The sequence below is a fragment of the Myxocyprinus asiaticus genome, chromosome 24 (genome assembly GCF_019703515.2).
Source record: "Myxocyprinus asiaticus isolate MX2 ecotype Aquarium Trade chromosome 24, UBuf_Myxa_2, whole genome shotgun sequence".
NCBI classification, from domain to species: Eukaryota; Metazoa; Chordata; class Actinopteri; order Cypriniformes; family Catostomidae; genus Myxocyprinus; species Myxocyprinus asiaticus.
Window position 1 is genome coordinate 26,002,734 of NC_059367.1, and position 20,858 is coordinate 26,023,591.

Consider the following 20,858-nt stretch of genomic DNA (forward strand, 5'->3'; position numbering starts at 1 on the left):
TCACTATTTCATCATCATTTTGCACAATATTAACATTTCTTCATAAAGGAATAATTCACCCAAAAATGAAAATTCTCTCATCATTTACTCACCCTCATGCCATCCCAGATGTGTATGACTTACTTTCTTCTGCTGAACACAAACAAAGGTTTTTAGAAAAATATCTCAGCTCTATTGGTCCTTACAATTCAAGTGTATGGTGGCAAGAACTTTGAAGCTCCAAAACGCACATAAGGCAGCATAAAAGTAATCCATAAGACTCCAGTGGTTAAACCCATACCTTTGGAAGCTATATGATAGGTGTGGGTGAGAAACAGATCAATATTTAAGTCTAAATAATACTTAATATTTAAGTTTTTACCATTTATTCTCCTCCCTGCACATAGGAGGCGATAAGCATGAAGAATACGAATCGACAAAAAAAAAAAAAGAATGTGAAAGTGAAAATGGAGATTGATAATTAAAAAGGACATATTGATGTTTCTCCAATCAGCTATTAATGAGCCCCTTAAATTTCCCAGTATTCATACAATTTAAAACAATGCAGTCCAAAGAACTTTATTACATATATAAACAAGACATGATAAATCCATGACATCAAGACAATAGTCTTGCTTCGCTCACTTTCAAAACACTCAGACCAGCTGCAATCACACTTTCCTTTAAATTAGACTACTTTATTAGAAGCATTAGTTGATCTAATTTCAATGAAAAAAGATAACAAAAAGAGGTATATCAAACAAAACTAGCTAAGTTCCAGTGAGTAATCCATTCCTAATATATATCAAAGGTTGCCCAGCTTTTAGCATCACAGAATGATGCAGAGTTTAGATGTATGTCTAAGGCTCCTGTATACCTTCAAACGGTCTTTTTTAGCTTCATTTCCATTCACTACATGGGTAACTACTGGCATGCTCTCCACTGCTTGTCGTTTGTGTGCCCGGTGTAAGAGAATACGATATACCCCAGTGATGGAGCTCCTGCAGTCTTTGCCCTGGTTGTTACGAATGTGGTCTGCGGTGATTCCAAGTGTCTCCAGGGCGTTCCTCAGCTCTATCTCATGCTCCTCTAGCTGCCCTGGCCCAGTTTCAGCCAGGTGGAGTGGGTCCAATTTAAACGGCTCAATGGCTTTGGGAAACTCCACAGGCAGCAGCCACTCACAGCCCATCATCTGTTCTACACTGTAGCGGTCAGCTGGCTGGGGTTGCAGAATGCCCCGGATCAGTTTCTGGCAAGGTTCTGGTACCCACGTAGGCACTGTGTATGCCCCATCCAGGATATAGCGCTTTAGCTTGGCTACCGTTTCGGCACGGAAGGGCATGGTGCCAGTCACCATGAAGAAGAGCATGACACCCAATGCCCAGATGTCCACACAAGCGCCTATGTAGTGTTCATCTCTGAAGAGCTCAGGGGCCGCATAAGGGGGAGAACCGCAGAAGGTGTTAAGGGTCTCGTCACGACGGCTGATGGTGCTGAAGCCAAAGTCTCCCACTTTAACACAGGTGCTACAGGTGTAAAAAACATTCTCTGCTTTCAGGTCCCTGTGGATAATGTTGTTGTCATGCTGCATTAGGGAAAGATAAACAATATTTTTAAGATATTTTGAGTCACAAGGCTGATAAATTAACTGATTAAACTGTATACTCAATTTTATATTTAGAAGTCTTAGCATATCTATACAGTATTAAATCAGATACAAATCATATAAAGTAGACAACAATCTGACAGGCATCCCTGCTACAAAGACCAGCCTAGCCAGCATGCAATTCTCATGCTGGTCAAGGCTGGTTTATGCTAGTTAGTGCTGGTTCAGTGCTGGTCTAGCTGGTAAAGCTGGTTGACGAGCATGGTATTTCCATGAAGCTGGTTAGGCTAATTTAAAAGCCTGATAGGGTCACCATCATCCATTGCTGGGGGACCAGCAACCAAAACACAACATAAGCTTCAGCAGAAATGAGAGACCAGGAAAAGCAGACAAGATGAATCAAATTGAGAATATGAAGCTTGAAAGGGAGGGTCAACAAAGTATGCATTTGTCCTACAATTATAATGAATTACCTCCTTGATTTAAATCTGGACACTCAAGTCACCCTTAAAATGCATGAATTTCACTGCATAGATTACAAAAAACAAATCAAAACCAAGAGGCATATGCAAATAAATGATGCTACCTTTTTTGAGCCTTTTTTTTTTTTTTTTTTTTTAGTTACTTTTAACGTTACACCAGAGACTATGTAGCAGAGACGGGCCACTTCTATTAAAATGAATGGGAGAAATTGGAACACCCAACGGTTGTAGACAGGAAGTCCCACCTTACAGGTAAAAGAGCCAGTCACCTTTTAGATACAGACATCACCTGTCAATCAACTCGAGAACGTGCAATTCCTAGACAAGCTGGGAATTTTTTTTTTTTTTTTTTTTTTTTTGTAATCTGATGTAAAGAAGCACATTTTATGATTCCAGTGTTGTCAGATTTTACTGCTGATTTGAAATAAGTTCTTTGATCGTAATCTTGACCAATCATTTGGAGAGATCAGTCTTTCCCCATTCAAGTAGATAGGAGCTGTTCTTGTATGCTGCTTGTATACAAAGGAAAATAGTTGCCCGAGAGCATTCCAAAGATGGCCACCAGTGGACTAACTTGCTAGAAAGAATTTGGGTGCACTGAGTCATTTTTGTATGTCATTTTGGACTTATACTGACCTCTAGGGGCATGAATGCAGCATCATTTAAAATCAATAGTTTTCAGTTGTGGACGCCATTGTTGAAATTCACTATTCATGGTCAGCCATGATTCATTTAATCCCTGTGTGAAAGAATCCAATAACAGGGCTGTTACTGAGATTAAGCGAGTAGTATACAATGGTCATGTGATACTAAAGCTGGCTCTACACTAGCTGATTTTTCCAATGATTTTCAGGTGGTCGCTTCATTAACATAATCACCGGCCAGGCAGAGCGATACAGAGCACCCATTAGCACCTCTGGATGGGAGGTGTTAATCACTTGACCATCAGGACTCCCTGCTGAGTTAATAGATTCAAGCACTGAAACCCACATCTGTTTTGTTAGAAAAAAATCATTCTGTCACTGAGAAGAACTGACAAGATGACAAGCTGATCTGAACTTTTTTTTTATCGTACTCAGCTGCATATCATCAGAAACGCTGATTAAAATCCATAGTGATTCTGTCATTCTGCAGAAATAATGCAAAAGCAACTAATGACAGTTAAAAATAACTTTGATGGACATTTTACAGTTTTGGTGCATTTCAAAATATAACCTTGTGAAAGCCAACCATGAAGAAAATGCAATGCCCCTGTTTCGGAACAATCAAGCAAGCTACAGATCTAAAAATGCCACAAATCACTCTATTGCAATTGCAGTTTTATTCATGTTGTAATTTTGTCAGAGAGAGATAGTTGCAGTGATTTCTTATGTGTCACCCCTCCACCATTTTTAATTGACAAGTGTGTCATACCTCTGACTGAAGAGAGCGAGATCTCAACAAAACAGTCTCAGGGTTCCCACTCTTTTCAAGGCACAATTTTCCAGGACATTTCATGTGCCAAACAGGTGTAATATGTCACACGGGTTATAAACACACAAAAGGTCATGATGTATATTGTAGTTATTGGAAGGTTATTTTTCTCTGAATTCCGTATTTGACAGTTTAATTAAATTTTATTATCAAAAGGAAGTCTAGTCACACAAATTTATCAAAACTTGAATCAAATAAAAATATAAAATGATTTTAAATATATTTTTCAACATAATGCATAAGCAAAGTGCTTTTATACAAAATCCTCACAACACAATCTCAGACAACACTGGAGATATTTTTGGCAAATTAAGTGCCACAAAACAGAACATCACAGATGTGAGATATTGCTTTAAATTAATAAATTATTATTATTATTATTATTATTATTAATTTACATAAACATTACATTACAATAAAGAAGTAATATATTTTTGTCTTTTTTCCCCCTCATTTTCCATTAAAATCTAAAGCTTTAAAGGTATGGGTTTCTCACCTCCCAATAACCAGTTTGCTACATGGCCCAATGTAAAAAGCTGTGATTTAACTAAATAAAAATGTAATCTGTATATGCCACGCACTTCAGCTTGCATGATGATTATGATGAGGTGTTTTCAGTGAATGAGCATGTGACTTCACACATTCATTTTGAAGAAACCAGCAAATGCACATAATATATTTATTAATTTATTTATTAAATCACAACCTTTTGCGGTTTAATAATCATAACAGGGCATATCTTTTTTAATTGGATTAATTGTGCATTCAGACATTAATTTTTGTCTTAAAGGTGCTGTAAGCGATTTTAGCTGTTCTGAAATTCCCACAAGCTGAGCCGTTGGATTAGCCATGGGTTTCTTTCCAAAACCCCGCACTTCAAAGATACCAAATGAGCTTAATTGAGACCGACACCAAGCAGATGCAGTTGTTAAAACAACATCAGCAAAATAGCACCCTCAACTGACAACTGTTATGAACAAAATGGCATACAAATGGCATTCCGCCTCAATAATTAGCTGAAACTACTATACTATGAGAACGTGCAAAATCATTTACAAGTGTCAGAGACTGCGGCCCACGGACACATTTTTGTTTGCTGTTTACAGAGTCTAGAGCTGTCACAAAGACTGGTAAGATATCTCATGACACTTATTTAAATCATATCTTTCAGGGAGTAGGAAAGATTTTTGCATAACTTTCCATGAAAAACAAAAAAATCGCTTACAGCACCTTTAAATATTTCAAATTCTGTCACATTCCGAGTTTTATAGCTAATGCAATTTTATTTTATGACTGGATTCAATGATTCCGTCCATGTTTTCTGCATCATGGAAATCATAAGGCCCTTCATGTGGTAACCGCAGTAAGTGGACTCTGATTGTTGAATTATTGAAAATGTATTCACATCCCAAGGTGTAAAGGCTGAAACACCACGCTACCACCTCGAGTGTAAATTCATTTTTTTTTTTTTAAACAGCGGTCTGACTGTCATCGTTGTCTTAAGTTTACAACTCAAATGTTTTTGTAGTTAACACAGCAATGTTTTGGAATGAAAAAAAAAATCACATTTTGAACAATATGAATATTTTACACAATGATCACTGTAAGACATTATAGATATTGCGGTTTAATTTTTTGTTTTGTTTTTGTTAATGCATGATTTCCTTAAAGCTGCTTTGAAACAATGTGTGTTGTGCAAAGTGCTTTACAAATAAAAATGACTTGACTTAAACTATTTAGTTGGAGCAAAGCAGAGATGACAGAGGATTAGCAGAGAATGTACCTGACTGGGTTTCTTTCATGACAGTCAACTGTTGATGTTGTTTCAATGCGCAGCCGCCGGCAGTGACAAAACAATATGAATTAGTGTATTTTACACCTATCCAGAGTCCCAATCGTTACCATGTTTTTGTACATGTAACAAAAGCCTTGTTACAATCAAAAAATATTTTAGCCTATTTTTAAGATTTACGCATTTTAATTTAATACCAAAATTCCATCATACTGAATTGTGTAATGTTTAAAAAATGTAATTAATAAAAATGTATTAAAGATTACACAATTCAATTTGATGGAATTTTGTTATGAAACTGAAATGTGTAAATCTTTAAAATAGTATTTTGACTGTAGCAACACAATCAAACTGTTTAGTTATGCTAAAATATTTGAGGACAAATAATTATTCTTCAGGACATTTAGGTATTTTTCTCATTTTCCATGACTTTTCCATGACTGGAAAACTACATTGCAAAATTCCAGGTTTTCCAGGACGTGTGGGAATCCTGAGTCTGCATGTGTGACACCCTCGGCCAAAACGAGTTGTATTGAGTCTGCTAGTGTAGAGCCAGCTTAACATGGCAGCCCCTAATGAGGAGACCCTCTCCATGTAGAATAAAACCACTTTTAAAAGGTTACTGATATGACTGAAGTCTTCATTTTAATGTGAGTGGTCATGATCTTATATATATATATATGTTTCAAAATTACAATTTATTTATTGAGTACAACTTTTTTAATGAGGAAAAATTTACGGTGTGCACCTTTAACCAATGGATCACTGTTTAAGTTCACACAAGTTTCCTAGCAGAGTAACCATAGGTGTAGTTCATCAAATTAACTAAGGACATGTTTCACAATGATGAACAAAGTTTTAATTTCTTTAAAATATATAACATTTGGCTTGATATTTTTTTTCTTTTTCTTAAGTTAAAGACATTCATACATTTGTATGAGTATGAAGTTTGGCTGAAGTGTACTTTTTGGAGCCACAGTATATTCATGGCTCTCAGTCTAAACACACATCATTTGCTTCCTAAACAACTCACCATATGCTTTACAGCTGAGAGAACCTGAGAGAAGACAATCTTGCTGTCTATGTCGGAGAGCTTCCCCTCAGTGTTGATCTTTGTATAGAGCTCCCCTCCGCTTGCGTACTCCATGACCAGGTGCAGACGGGTCAGAGTCTCCACTACCTCATAAAGACGGATGATATTTGGATGGTGCAGCTTTTCCATGCTGGAAATCTCCCGGGAGAGCAGCCTTTGGGTCTTCTGATCGAGCTTGGTCTTGTCCAAGATCTTAATGGCTACTTTGTCTATGGATGACAACAAAAACAGCTGTATTTCAGTTAATTAATCATGAAATATTCATCTTTTTTTGTCCTTGGGACTTCAAGGGATAATTCACTAAAAAATACAAATGTTGTCATCATTTTACTCACATCATGTTTGTTCCAAACCTGTATGACTTATTGTCTTCCGTGGACCACAAAAGATGGTGTTAAAGGGATGGTTCACCCAAAAATGAAAATTCTATCATCATTTACTCACCCTCATCCCGTCCCAGATGTTTGAGACTTTCATTCTTCTGCAGAAAACAAACAAAGATTTTTAGAAGAGTATCTCAGCTCTGTTTGTCAAGTGAATGGTGGCCAAAAAGCATATAAAAGCAACATAAAAGTAATCTTTTTTACTATAAATCTCCACTGTCATATTCACATCTGAAAGTCACATGTGGCACCTGTTTCATTTTAGTTGAAAGTGGAGATTTATAGTAAAAAAAAAAAAAAAAACTTAAATATTGATCTGTTTCTCCCACACCTATTATATCGCTTTTGAAGATATGGATGAAGCAACTGGAGTCGTATGGTCACTTCTATGCTGCTTTTATGTGCTTTTTGGACCTTCAGATTTCTGGCTACCATTCACTTGCATTTTATGGACCTACAGAGTGGAAAGATTCTTCTAAAAGTCTTCATTTGTGTTCAGCAGAAGAAAGAAAGTCTTACACATCTGGGATGGCATGAGCGTGAGGAAATGATGAGACAATTTGATACAATCATTTTGGGTGAACTATTCCTTTAAGCTGAATGTTAGCTTCAGTCACAATTCACTTTAATTGTATGGAAAAAGATGCAATGAAAGCAAATGGTGACTGAGGCTAACATACTGCCTAACATCTTCTTTTGTGTTCTATGGAAGAAAGAAAGTCAAACAGGTTTGGAACAACAATATGGGGAGTAAATGATGACATAATTTTGGGTAAACTATCCCTTAAATGCATTTTCTGTCATTTGACAGGGCCTACATAAGCATTTATTGTTTTTGCATAATATATATGACCGTTTCTGTATATACAGTATATGGCTTATATATGGCTCCATTATAATAAAAGAGAGACCTCTGAGTAGTTTTGTCTTAAGATATCAGATATGGTATGACATGCGATATGTAATGTCATTCTAAACCCTCACTTCAATATCTGCTGTGGCTCTAAGAAAAAACGATTTGCCAATGGAGTAAGAAAATAAACATATTTTCTGTTTGAAACAAATATTCTATGAACAAATTAATCTCTATTGTAATTGGATCAGTCAGTGTGAGCCCATTTTGAACATTTTATAATAACATCCACATTTTTTAAGATCCAATATTTAATATTATTATAAATTTTGAAAATGTATGTAGCTAATGAGAATCGCTGAAATTATCACATATATTTTAAGACAGAATACTTATTTGTCATTTTCAGAATAAAAAAAATTCAAAATAAAAATTTTCAATAACTGTCCAAAAAAGGATGGTATTTGGGGTAAAAAGCCCCCCTGTTGCTGGGGCTAAATGCCCCCATAAAACATATTGTTTTTCTTAAGTGGGGGGAATAGATTTGTTATTATAAAATGTTCAAAGTGTGCTCACACTGACTGGTCCAATTACAGTGGAGATTAATTTGTTTATAGAATATTTGAGATGCCATGAAATGCTAAATGTGATTGAAATTAAAAGAAAAAGTTGCACCCTTTTCTAAAATGACTTTTTTTTTTTAATCTTAATTTGTTACTCAAAAAGCTCTTGTTGTCTAAAAAGTATTTGTCTAATTGACAAATTTTGCCCTTTAACTATTGTCCCTATATTACCAAAGTGTGGGGTTAAAGGCTACCTTGCCACCTTTTTTAAAAAAAAAGAAGAATTTTAAGCAAAACAGCCTTCTTTTATTATTTCTTAGAATTATATCCCTAATTTTAATTTAAACTTAAATAATTATAATTATATTTCTTTTGATTTTGGGGTGATTTACACAGTCACTTTTACAAAAAGGTCAAATGAACTAACCATCAATTACATTACATAGACACACACCTTTCGTCAGAGCGTGGATGCCTAGCTTGACGTGAGAAAAGTTTCCACAGCCGATCTCACCGCGGATCTTGTAGAAGCCGATGCGGCGGCCCAACGTGAGCTCTCTCACCATCTTCTCATCTTGGCACATATCCAAATTTAGCTTTTCCAGCGGAGTAAGACGACGTGACTGGGTCCCCTCATCGTCCGTGCAGATGTCGGAGCTGTCCTGTCGACTCCATCGTGTGTAACGCTGGGGAACCGTGGCCAGAGCCGAGCCCCCAACCGAAACCCCCCCAGCCGGGTAGACGGCAGTCATCCTGCCACTGGGGGGCTTAGCTCATGGCAAGAAACCTGGAACTAAGGCAGCACCTAAAGATGCGAATCAATACACACTCTATCAGAATTAGAGGACAACAAAATGAGATGTCAGGACAGAATGAATAACGCCAAGATTTAACTATTTAAAATTGCACAATTTCAACCACAGAGAAAGAGTAGGTGGAAAATAAGGAGGTAGAGAAACCGCAGCTGGCTTATTGATCTATTGATCTGACCTTCGCTGCTTTTATTTATTTCTCTGACATTGAATGAGAAATATGTAACATGTAACATCTACAGAGCTTTATAAATAACAACCTACCTACAAATAAGTCAATTTTAATGTAATATCAACAGGGATCCCACACTTTTTGACCATTTAAATTCCATGACTTTCCAGTTGTTCATGATTACTGGACAATGATTTTATAAATCATTTTATGGAGATTGCATTAAAAAGGTCACAATTTCTGGCTAAAAAAATATTATAGAGTCGAGCATAATGTGAAAAATGTATACTCACTATAGAAATTTCCATGACTTGTCCGAATTTCCACATTTTCTCATATTTCCAGGTTTTCCATGAACATGGTTACCCTGTATCAAGTTGTGAATAATACAAATTAATTGAAAACTATTTGAAAATACTTAATTTTAATAAACTAAATTCACAACGAATGGCCAACTTGAAAAAATATATTATTACACTTCAACTCTGACAATAACAGATAAGTGCAACCTTTCTCACCTTCACATGTTGTCCAGAACTCCTGCGACAATTTACAAAACAAGCTCTTTATCGTCACATCTCAGCTCAAGGTTACACACATATCCAAGCGCAAACAAGCAGATGTTAAGGGACGTCTTTTTCTTCAGCCCAGCAGCTAGGTGCACAGAGAACTTTCCCTTTCTCTCAATCCTGCATCTGCTCGACCCTCACCAGATATGCCTGATTTAATTGGCGCGCTGCCTCAACCAAGGATAAAAATAGACCAGAGATCAGAGTGGAGTAGCAAAAAGGCTGTGATTGTTGCCTGGGTGCTATAACGAGGATCCACACTGCTCTCTTTGGCGCTGGCCTCTTGCATGTTGTTTCCTCCCATTTAACATCTTTGACGGGTTGGTCATTCAGAATTAGCCACTCCCTCACATTTGTTTATCTGTGCTTTATTTCTTTGCTTCCCACTCACTCTCTCATCTTCTGCCGGGATTAGTGTGTACACAGATCCTAATCCCTGCCTTTTTTAGTGGTCCTTAAGTCTCCAACTTGTAACTATTGGATGGCCTTTTCCCTGGGGAGAGAGAGATAAAGAATAAATAAAGATCATGGCACTATTTTTACTCTGTCCTTACCTCACCTCTCCTTTAGGTAAGCCAAGTACAACACTTGGTTTAGCTGTTCTCACAAAGAGGACAGAAACACTGTTTACAATGGATTAATTTGAGATAAATTTGGATTTTGTAAAGACATCCTAAAAATTATTTGCTTAATAAAAAATACATATTAATAACCTTTTATATTATACAAATATATTTATACATATTCATTGAATTTCTTACTACAACTGAATCTGAGATGTTACTGAAAATGTGTGTTTGTATATATATGTTTGTGTGTGTGTGTGTGTGTGTGTGTGTTTCAGGATGTAATTAGGATGAGTTTGCTGATGGAGATTCCACAACGTCCCTAAAGAGAAGAATATACGAAAGAACACAGAGTGCTCTCACTTCACTCTCTCTAGACCCACCGAGCATACATCAAACCTGCATTACACACTCATTACTCCATGCTGTACCTCCAATATTATGAGGTATGCAGCAATAACAGAATATATCTAATCTTACTGACAGCAAAATACTTATAAACTCTTTCACCATTTAAGCTCTGAGGGTGTTTTTACAGATCTCCTGTTTCAGTGGCCTGCCCAAAATTAAAGGCTTTTAACTCCACCAAAAAACAAAGCAAAAAAAGAGAGGGTCAAAAGTCTTGTATCATTTTAAAGAAAACTTTCAATTTTTTTAATTATATAAATTCTGAGACTCTCAGGCTGAGGAACTGTTAAAAAAATAAAATAAAATTGAGCCAAAAATGTACTTTTTTTATTCTTCTGATTTGACATTATATATCTCAGGGTGAAAATAAGGTAGCTCTTTTGTTTTGTTCCCAATCATGTCACCTGTAACCGAATACAATTTTGTTTTGATATGAGAAAGCAATCAAAAGTTACAGCATTACAAATATAATTTATCAAAAAACGTCTCAATATTTCCAAAGCCTCTCAAAACAAATAAAACATAATAATTGTACATAAAAACTATTTACACATGCAAAAACAATCATTACTAAAGGTATGCTCTCTCTCCAAAGCATGCAGGCAGAATAACGAGATCTTATTGATTTCCATTCTGTGTCATCTGAACCATCATTGAGTCTGTATCATGTATATGGCACCATCTCCTGGTGGCCACATGTAATTAGAGTGAACAATCCTCTCTGCCCATATTTGGATGATTTCCTCCTCTGGTTGCAGCGATCTGAATCCTAATACGACTGGTTTAGTGTTCCATGATGCTGGACAACGTACTACATCACTTCCGATAAAGTCATCTGATCCAGGAAAGCTAATGTGTTTTAGCCAGATGCATTATGTGTTGTGTGCACATTGTGCTTCGTGTGGATTATCTAATGATCAATGCATCTGATTAAGTTGTATGTGGGCTTGTTTTAAAGATAACCACCTCCTCTGCAACACCTGTTTACATGGAACATGAATGTCAAAGACATGTACTTAGCTATTACTCGCTATATTTTTGTCTGTGAGTACAACAAATAGGCTGATTGTACTCTACCCTTTGAGAGCTTTCCAACGACATATGACACATGGCTATTTGATCAGTTTTATGTTTTTACAGATTACAATAATATGTGCAGTGCAAATTTATTAATAAATTATCAAAACTTAACATTTCTGATTTGTCAGCAAATTTCAAAGCACTTGTGTAGTTTTGGTCAAAATGCCTACATGCATTGTAAAGTAGAGTCTTTAAGCTTTCAAACAATACCTATCTTTGTTTTGGTCAAGACTGCATTTATAAATATTTTAATAATTATTTTTTTCTCGCGGATCCAAGCTTAAAGGTTAATGAATATAAACATATTTCTGGTACTACTGACCAACTGTTCTGAATTATAAGATAAGTAGCAAGCATCACTATTAAAATCGCTTAATCTTAGTGATTAGGGATTTGAACAAACCCCTAAACATAAATACTGAACTTTGGCATTTAACTTGTCCTGCACCATTTGTGCTACAGACATAAAATAATGTGGCTATTACTTTTCTAAGTGATCAGACAAAAGTGTTTGCTTTTCAGACAAAAATGAAGGAGGGATATGGGCCATATCTATGGAACAGAATATAACAGAGACTTAGGGCTGGGTTCTTTCAACCTGGGCCAGTAAGCAACAACCTAACAACCATCCAGAACACCTTTAGCAACTGCACAGCAATGCCATGGCAACTAATCACAGCACAATAGTATCAAGGCGGTTATGTTCATAAACATAACAATCAACCTACAAATAAGCCCATTTCAATGATATATCAACAGGGTTCCCATGCTTTTTGACCAATGATTGTTTATTAGAAAAGGATTTTTAAAATAATTTAATCCAGATTGGATAAAATATTTTTGATTTTTGCATCCCCAAGCATCACTCATGTTTATAGAAAATGTAAAAATCTAGTAACGTGTGCAAAACGCATTTGTACAAAGAACCATGGGAGTGTTGAATTGATGCAGTTTCTTCTCACACCTGCACATACACTTGTGTTACAATGTCTCCCTCGCAGGTGCAGATGCTGATATAAGCTGCTGAGCTTGGTTTTGCAACAGGGTTCTTTGACGTATGTAATAGACCCAAACCTTTCTGGTTTTATTCTTAATGAGTAAACTCCCTGTGTTAAAAACAAGTTTTATAAAAATGTGACAAAACAACACTTATGTGAAGATGTGTCTTTAAAGGAATAGTTCATCCAAAATGAAAATTCTGTCATTATTTACTCACCCTCAAGTTGTTTCAAATCTGTATGACTTTCTTACTTCAGTACAACACAAAAGGAGATGTTAGGCAGTATGTTAGCCTCAGACACCATTTACTTTTATTGCATCTTTTTTCTGTACAATGAAAGTGAACTGTGACTTAAGTATCTCTTTTTTTTCTTTTTTTTTTTTGCACAGAAGAAAGAGTTATATGGGTTTGGAGCGACATGATGGTGAGTAAATTATGACAGATGTTTTAGTTTTGAGTGAACTTTCTCTCTCTAAGCGTGTGTGTGTGTGTGTGTGTGCATACCACAAAATACATTTTAGAGTAATTGCTAGAACTGTCCAGTGATTGGGCAATCCACACTCTTCTATGAAAAACAGCATGACTTTCTGAGAAGTAGGTTTAATTCCCCATCATTCACTCACTCAAAGCAAAAGCTTAATTCCACTAGTGTCAGCACTGCCATACGAAGTAATCAAAGAATAAGGGGCATGATTCAAGGCACACAACATCATTTTGTTTATTAAAACTACTGTATGAGCAAGGCTTAAATAGAAATCTGTGCATCTCTAATCAAAAACTGATCAACACTGGGAAAATCAAAAATTTAGTACACAAGTAAAAAGAATCAATAGATGTATCTGAGGTATTTGACCTACCTTATATTGTATCTTAGCCTATTTCCTTTTATTTGTGATTAGATCCTCTTTGATTCCCCTACTTCACACACTCTAATTACTGAGGCACAGGACACAAAATTAAAGTGGTGTTTCTCATGAGTACTAAAACTCCTCAGGCTTCAAACACTGTATGTGTGTGTGCAATGTGTGATGCAGACTGCTGAAGGGGCTGTAAAGATTCACCCACTGACAGACATCTCTTTTTAAAGTGTAAAGCAAGCAGGAATCCAAAAACGATCCTTTCAGTGCATGGATGTGCACGTGTCTGCATTATGCATGTGTTTTCTCTCAACAAGAAAATCCCCAGTTGCCAAGCAAACAAAAAATAAATTAGTAGATGTCAAATGCATTCACACCTTACTAACGTGCATTCATGTGTCTCAAACTGCCTCCCAATGTGGTTGAAGCAATCAGACTCCAATCTGTCTGTTGTGGAGTGTGGTTACATTTACACTTGGCTATCTAATCAACCCAAGACCCATGAAGTTTAAATGTGGTCCAAAACGCTTTACATAAAGGGGTCATAACATTAATTTTTTATTATTTGAATATATTCCTTGAGGTTCACTTATAATATTAGTAAAGTTTTTGGATAAAAAACAGTCATATATTTGTAAAACATGATCATTTTCCACCCATAATTTTGACCGTCTGTCTGAAATGTTATGATTGGCTCTCTGCTCTTAGCTGACCTGCTCTCTCTTCTTGGCAACTCACTGCTCACCACTGCTGGGCGGGTTACGGAAGTGATTAAAGGTAAAATAGGCGTTGATGTGTTGTTGTGGAGGCAGTAAGATGCAAATGTCTACCACAGTGTGACATCACAATGTGGAGGAAGGAGAGAACAAGTTATTTGGCAGCTTGGCTTCAACAAAAGCATTTTTGCAGTGAGTAGGAAGTTTTGAGAAACTTACAGTGTTTTTATAGTACAAATACCTTTTATATGTCAAAAGATCAAGGAAAATCTGATTCCTCATATCATGACCCCTTTAAAGGATCATCCCAATATGAAAACTGAAAACCCTCATGTCGTTCCAAACTCGTATTATTTAATGAATATTGTCTGCTATCTTTTCAGTAGCAGTGGATAGTGCCTCACTTTAAAAATTAAAAAAGCACCCAAAAGTATCATAATAGTATTCCATGTGACTCCTGTGTCATATTCCAAGTTTTCTGAAGCCATGCGGTAGGTTTGTTGAGAAACAACCTGCAATTTAAATAATTTTGAAAATCACTGAAAATCTTGACATCTGTTGCACTTTCACGAGCACTATGAGAGAAGCTCATTCAAAGTGGCTCATGTGTTTAGTGCTAAAAAAACAGTGTGTTGAGGAAGTTACTTTGAAACTGTCGCTTCCCAAGCTACAAACTACTCAACATAAAGTCGTTAAACTACTCAAGTTACTCTTTTGAAAAAGTACATTACTACCTACTGACAAAAAGCTGTTAACCAAATTGAAGCTATTTACAGAACACATTTTTAGATATAATTATGCTATAACTATGCTAATTCAATAATATCACCTGATAGCAATATAATGTATGGAATTTGGGTGACATTGCCTTACGAAAGGTAAACATGATTTACTATAGTAACCATACTTTTACCATGGTATTTGTAGTAAAACCATAGTAACTACAAAATTAATTATGGTTACTACAGTATAACTATGTTAAACCAGGGTTACTATATGGACACCTCAGTATTACTGTAGTAACTGTAGGTTACTGTAGGTTTCCACCAAAAAACATGGTTACTACAGTCAGAGTTACTACAATATTACTATTGGTTGACAACATTAAATAACAAAACAATTAAAACTTAATACATACTAATAAAACTAGAAAACACTCTATGTAACTGAAACAAGCAATTAACGAAATATTTATCTACAGAAAAGAAAACAGTGACTTATGGCACAGTCCCTTTAAGGCTGCATGGGGCTCAAGAGAATTAGTGAATCATTTATGGTAACTAGTTCATTAACATGGACCGTCCGAAACTAAAGAACTGACACTTTAAAATGAATCGGATCAATACAGATCAATATTTCTGTCCTTGTTTTACTATAAATCTCAACTTTTCCTTTCACTTTCAGATGTGAAAGTGAAACTAAACAGGCACCACACGTGACTTTCAGATGTGAAAGTGAAACTAAACAGGCACCACACGTGACTTTCAGATGTGAAAGTGGAAATTTATGGTAAATGTTTACTTAAATATTGATCTGTTTCTCACGCACACTTATATCACTTCAGAAGAAATGGATTTAACCACTGGAGTCTTATGGATTACTTTTGGTTTCCTTTATGTGATTTTTGGAGCTTCAAAGGTCTGATCACCATTCATTTGCATTGTAAGGACCTACAGATATTCTTCTAAAAATCTTTGTTTGTGTTCTGCAGAAGAAAGAAAGTCATACACATCTGAGATGGCATGAGTGTGAGTAAATGATGACAGAATTTTCCTTTTTGGGTGAACTGTCCCTTTAACTACTCTGCAAAACTGGCGAACACGGCCTGCGATATTCAATAAAACATATTTTGTGTTCTGCACAAGAAAGGAAGTCATACAGGTTTGCATATATCATATGATATGCATAATTGCATAAATTATGAATTTTCATTTTTTGGTAAATTATTCCATTAAAGAGTATATTAATTTCAACTCGAAAATAGGAAAATTAAAAGACATTCATTATTTAGGTCCTCTCTGGTACACCTCCATTAGCATGTGTCTCATGGTCAGTATTTAGGATGTGGTACCTACTTCAACTGTGTAAATCCATCATTCTCCCATGGGACAAAACACTAAGCATGAATCCTGTCCTCAGGGGCCCTTTAACCTAATCTAGCCATGTTCTATCTACAGATAAATACCTTTCACATGTACATCAGAGGAACCTGGGTGAGAAAAAGCCTTGTTGTATGTGAAGGGTTCAGCTAGCAAAATCAGCTAGCTCTTTCTATGGACATTAAATTGTTATTCAATATACTCTCTCCATCTCCTCACTTCTCCAGCCCTTGTTTTTATCTCCATATCGCTCTCACATTCTGCCTCTGTGTACACACACATAGACACAGCTTGCTGCACAAAGCTCCCCTGTGTGTGTTTTGATTGAGACACATGGGACACAGGAAAAAAAAGAGCTCAGTAGTGAAAAGACAGGGACAATAGGGGGCGTGGGGCCACAGGGGCCAATCTGGAATATTCAAATGCAAATACAGCCTTCACATTTACTTAACATGGCTACAAATGTCAAATTTCACCTCACTGACAACTTACATATCAGATAATCTATTTAGCAATTTGATAGATATCATCAAATTTGATCATTTGATTACTAATATCTACATATTCTGGTACAAATAAAAAAAAATTCTAAACATTCTACTCCAGTTTCACTGATTATGTTTGTAACATAGACAGACACTAATGAGTGCTGTGTTGATAAACCCTCTGCATGTTTCTTGTTGCAGATCTTCATGGCATTCAATTGAAGTCAGAAGTTTACATACAACTTAGCCAAATACATTTAAACTCAGTTTTTCACAATTCCTGACATTTAATCGTAGAAAACATTCCCTGTCTTCATTTAGGATCACTACTTTATTTTAAGAATGTGAAATGTCCGGGGCCTGGGTAGCTCAGCGAGTAAAGACGCTGGCTACCACACCTGGAGTCATGAGATCAAATATAGGGTGTGCTGAGTGACTCTAGCCAGGTCTCCTAAGTAACCAAATTGGCCCGGTTGCTAGGGAGGGTAGAGTCACATGGGGTAACCTCCTCGTGGTTGCTATAATGTGGTTCTCGCTCTTGGTGGGGTGCTTGGTGAGTTGTGCGTGGATGCTGCGGAGAATAGTGTGAAGCCTCCACACGCGATATGTCTCCGTGGTAACGCGTTCAACAAGCCACGTGATTAAATGCGTGGATTGACTGTCTCAGACACGAAGGCAACTGAGATTCGTCCTCCGCCACCCGGATTGGGGTGAGTCACTACGCCACCACAAGGACTTAGAGAACATTGGGAATTGGGCATTCCAAATTGGGGAGAAAAGGGGGGAAAATCAAAAGAAAAACAATAATAGTAGAGAGAATGATTTATTTCAGCTTTAATTTTTCCATCACATTCTCAGTGGGTCAGAAGTTTACATACACTTTGTTAGTATTTGGTAGCATTGCCTTTAAATTGTTTAACTTGGGCCAAATATTTTGGGTAGCCTTGCACAAGCTTCTCACAATAAGTTGCTGGAATTTTGGCCCATTCCTCCAGACAGAACTGGTGTAACTGAGTCAGGTTTGTAGGCCTCCTTGCTCGCACACGCTTTTTCAGTTCTGCCCACAAATTTACTATCATATTTTGGTCAGGGCTTTGTGATGGTCACTCCAATACCTTGACTTTGCTGTCCTTAAGCCATTTTGCCACAACTTGCTTTTCCATTTGGAAGACCCATTTGCGACCGATCTTTAACTTCTTGCTGATGTCTTAAGATATTGCTTCAATATATCCACATAATTTTCCTTCCTCATGATGCCATCTATTTTGCGAAATGCACCAGTCCCTCCTGCAACAAAGCACCCCCACAACATGATGCTGCCACCCCCATGCTTCACAGTTGGGATGGTGTTCTTTGGCTTGCAAGCATCACCCTTTTTCCTCCAAACATAACAATGGTCATTATGGCCAAAGTTCAATATTTGTTTCATTAGACCAGAGGATATTTCTCCAAAAAGTAAGATCTTTGTCCACATGTGCACTTGCAAACTGTAGTCTGGCTTTTTTATGGCGGTTTTGGAACATTGGCTTCTTCCTTGCTGAGCAGCCTCTCAGGTTATGTCGATATAGGACTGGTTTTACTGTGGATATAGATACTTGTCTGTCTGTTTCCTCCAGCATCTTCACAAGGTCCTTTGCTGTTGTAGTACTTGCGTACTATTGTTTTTACAGATGAACGTGGTATCTTCAGGCGTTTGGAAATTGCTCCCAAGGATGAACCAGACTTGGAGGTCCACAGTTTTTTTTTTTTTTCTGAGGTCTTGGCTGATTTCTTTTGATTTTCCCATGATGTCAAACAAAGAGGCACTGAGTCTGAAGGTAGGCCTTAAAATACATCCACAGGTACACCTCCTATCAGAAGCTAAATGGCTAATTGTCTATCATTTTCTGGAATTTTCCAAGCTGCTTAAAGGCACAGTTAATTTAGTGTATGTAAATTTCTGACCCACTGGAATTGTGATATAGTCAATTACAAGTGAAACAATCTGTCTGTAAATAATTGTTGCAAAAATTACTCGTGACATGCACAAAGTAGATTAAATCTGTGGAGTGGGTAAAAAAAGTTTTAATGACTTCAACCTAAGTGTATGTAAACTTCTGACTTCAACTCTGTGAACTGTAAAACGGGGAGAGCCGTATGAGCGTGCTCTGTGTCATATACAGCATATCCTGGGATAATCGTGTTTACCACAGGGGATGCCCACTATACACAGCTCCTGTGCTCCAAAAGTGCTCATTAATCATTCTGAATGGAGGACCATTTAATCTGCCTGAGCTATGTATTTTGTGATGAGGAGGAACAAACTGTATAAAGGGTTATGACGGTAAAATTAACTGGCTGCTGTCTAATGGCAGTGTTTAAAAAACAGCAGGCTACATAAAACCACAAGCATCATCATACATGCTTCGGAACATGTATTCAAATTTTGATACATGTCTGAATATGTCCATATTAATGAGTCCTTAAATAAGGAACGTAATAAAGCAGTTCAATGGATGTTTGGACCTTTGAGGGGAAAAAACATGCAGATTATGCGATGGAAACACAAAAAAGATGTTTCCGTTGCATTGTGCACTGTTAATGTATTCCCGACCCATCAAAGCAGCTTTAATCTCAGACCTATCACCATGTTTCATGTCATCCAACTAAGGAGTCATCAAAGGAGCCTGAACAAAAGTTGACATCAATCTGGAAGAAACTAGAAAGGATCATTCAATATCATAAATTAGCCTACCATTCCCCAGTGAATTAATATTCCCATTCAAAAGCCGTTTGGGATCAGTTCTATTCATTCAGAGATCCACACACCTGTACTTTTGTCCAAACACTTATGTGGCCGTATTATTAACACCTCAGACCCTCTGTATCACAAGTGCAAGCAGCCGTGTGTGTGATTCAGAGGATCTGAAAAATATTCAGTCAGAACGGTCGGTAAAAACGTCAAATAATATTACAGCTTAGGGGTCATTCAGAACGAACGCGTCCTTGCTTACAAAAAAAAAAAAAAAAACCTATTCGGCTAGACGCAACGCCACGAATAAAGCAGAACTCGGGTGTCTCGAGACTCGTTTTTAAAAGTTGAAGTTCTTTTTAATCTGGCGCTCCTGCGCGAGACGCTGAAAAAACAGAAACGATCAAAATACGTCCATCCATCGCGTATTTACATAAAAAATCATATAAATAAATACAATAATAAACAGCGCGGACAGACGCAAAAATGTGTTCGGTGTGAACGGCCCCTTAAGCTTCCATAACAACCGGTGCTGGGTAATAATGCCAGGTAAATCAACATTAAGATATGTCGATTCATATCTCAAAAAATATTTAAAAGGTCTTTTATTTGTAAACATATGCATTTATCGTGCTTTATGATTCATTTAATGGTAATGACGGTCTCTCTTTATAATGAGAATATTGAAGATCACAAAATTAAAAACACGCTCAATTTTCTTACCTTTCTTAAGCGTTACCCATTGAATTATCGTGCGCATTCTCTGCGACACAATTCTATCGGTTTAAACGCGGTACGTCTCATTGGCTTCATCTTCACCATGAATGTATTTGATGCGTGAGGACTGAAACAACCATCACAGCAACTGGGAGGCATATTGACAGACAGTTCTTCTAACCAATCACAGCTGATTAGGGGTGGAACTAAAGTATGTTTTAAACCAATAGGCTACTAGGGCATTCCTAAATTAAAATTGTGAATGTCCTTTGAGTACTGCACAGAATGCTGGATTTTTTTAAACATCGGAAATAGTGTACAATTGTAAGACTTTTCTTTAAATTAAAAACCAGTCAATTGTTAAAATTGTAACTTGGAACTATCCAAGGTCCTGATCATGGTTCGTTTTTTCCTTTTACCTT

The 20,858-nt window shown here is 36.7% G+C and overlaps 1 protein-coding gene across 1 annotated transcript; it reads right to left on the reverse strand.

The window, feature by feature from the left end:
* Positions 1 to 552: 552 nt before the first annotated feature.
* On the reverse strand, positions 553 to 20,574 carry nim1ka (NIM1 serine/threonine protein kinase a). The gene is made up of 6 exons (XM_051653183.1): positions 20,443 to 20,574; positions 9,727 to 10,270; positions 9,502 to 9,575; positions 8,679 to 9,029; positions 6,366 to 6,634; positions 553 to 1,564 (listed from the first exon to the last, which is right to left on the reverse strand). Exons 4-6 carry the CDS (start codon positions 8,974 to 8,976, stop codon positions 809 to 811), a joined length of 1,323 nt encoding a protein of 440 aa, XP_051509143.1. The 5' UTR covers positions 8,977 to 9,029; positions 9,502 to 9,575; positions 9,727 to 10,270; positions 20,443 to 20,574; the 3' UTR covers positions 553 to 808.
* Between the last annotated feature and the right edge of the window lie 284 nt (positions 20,575 to 20,858).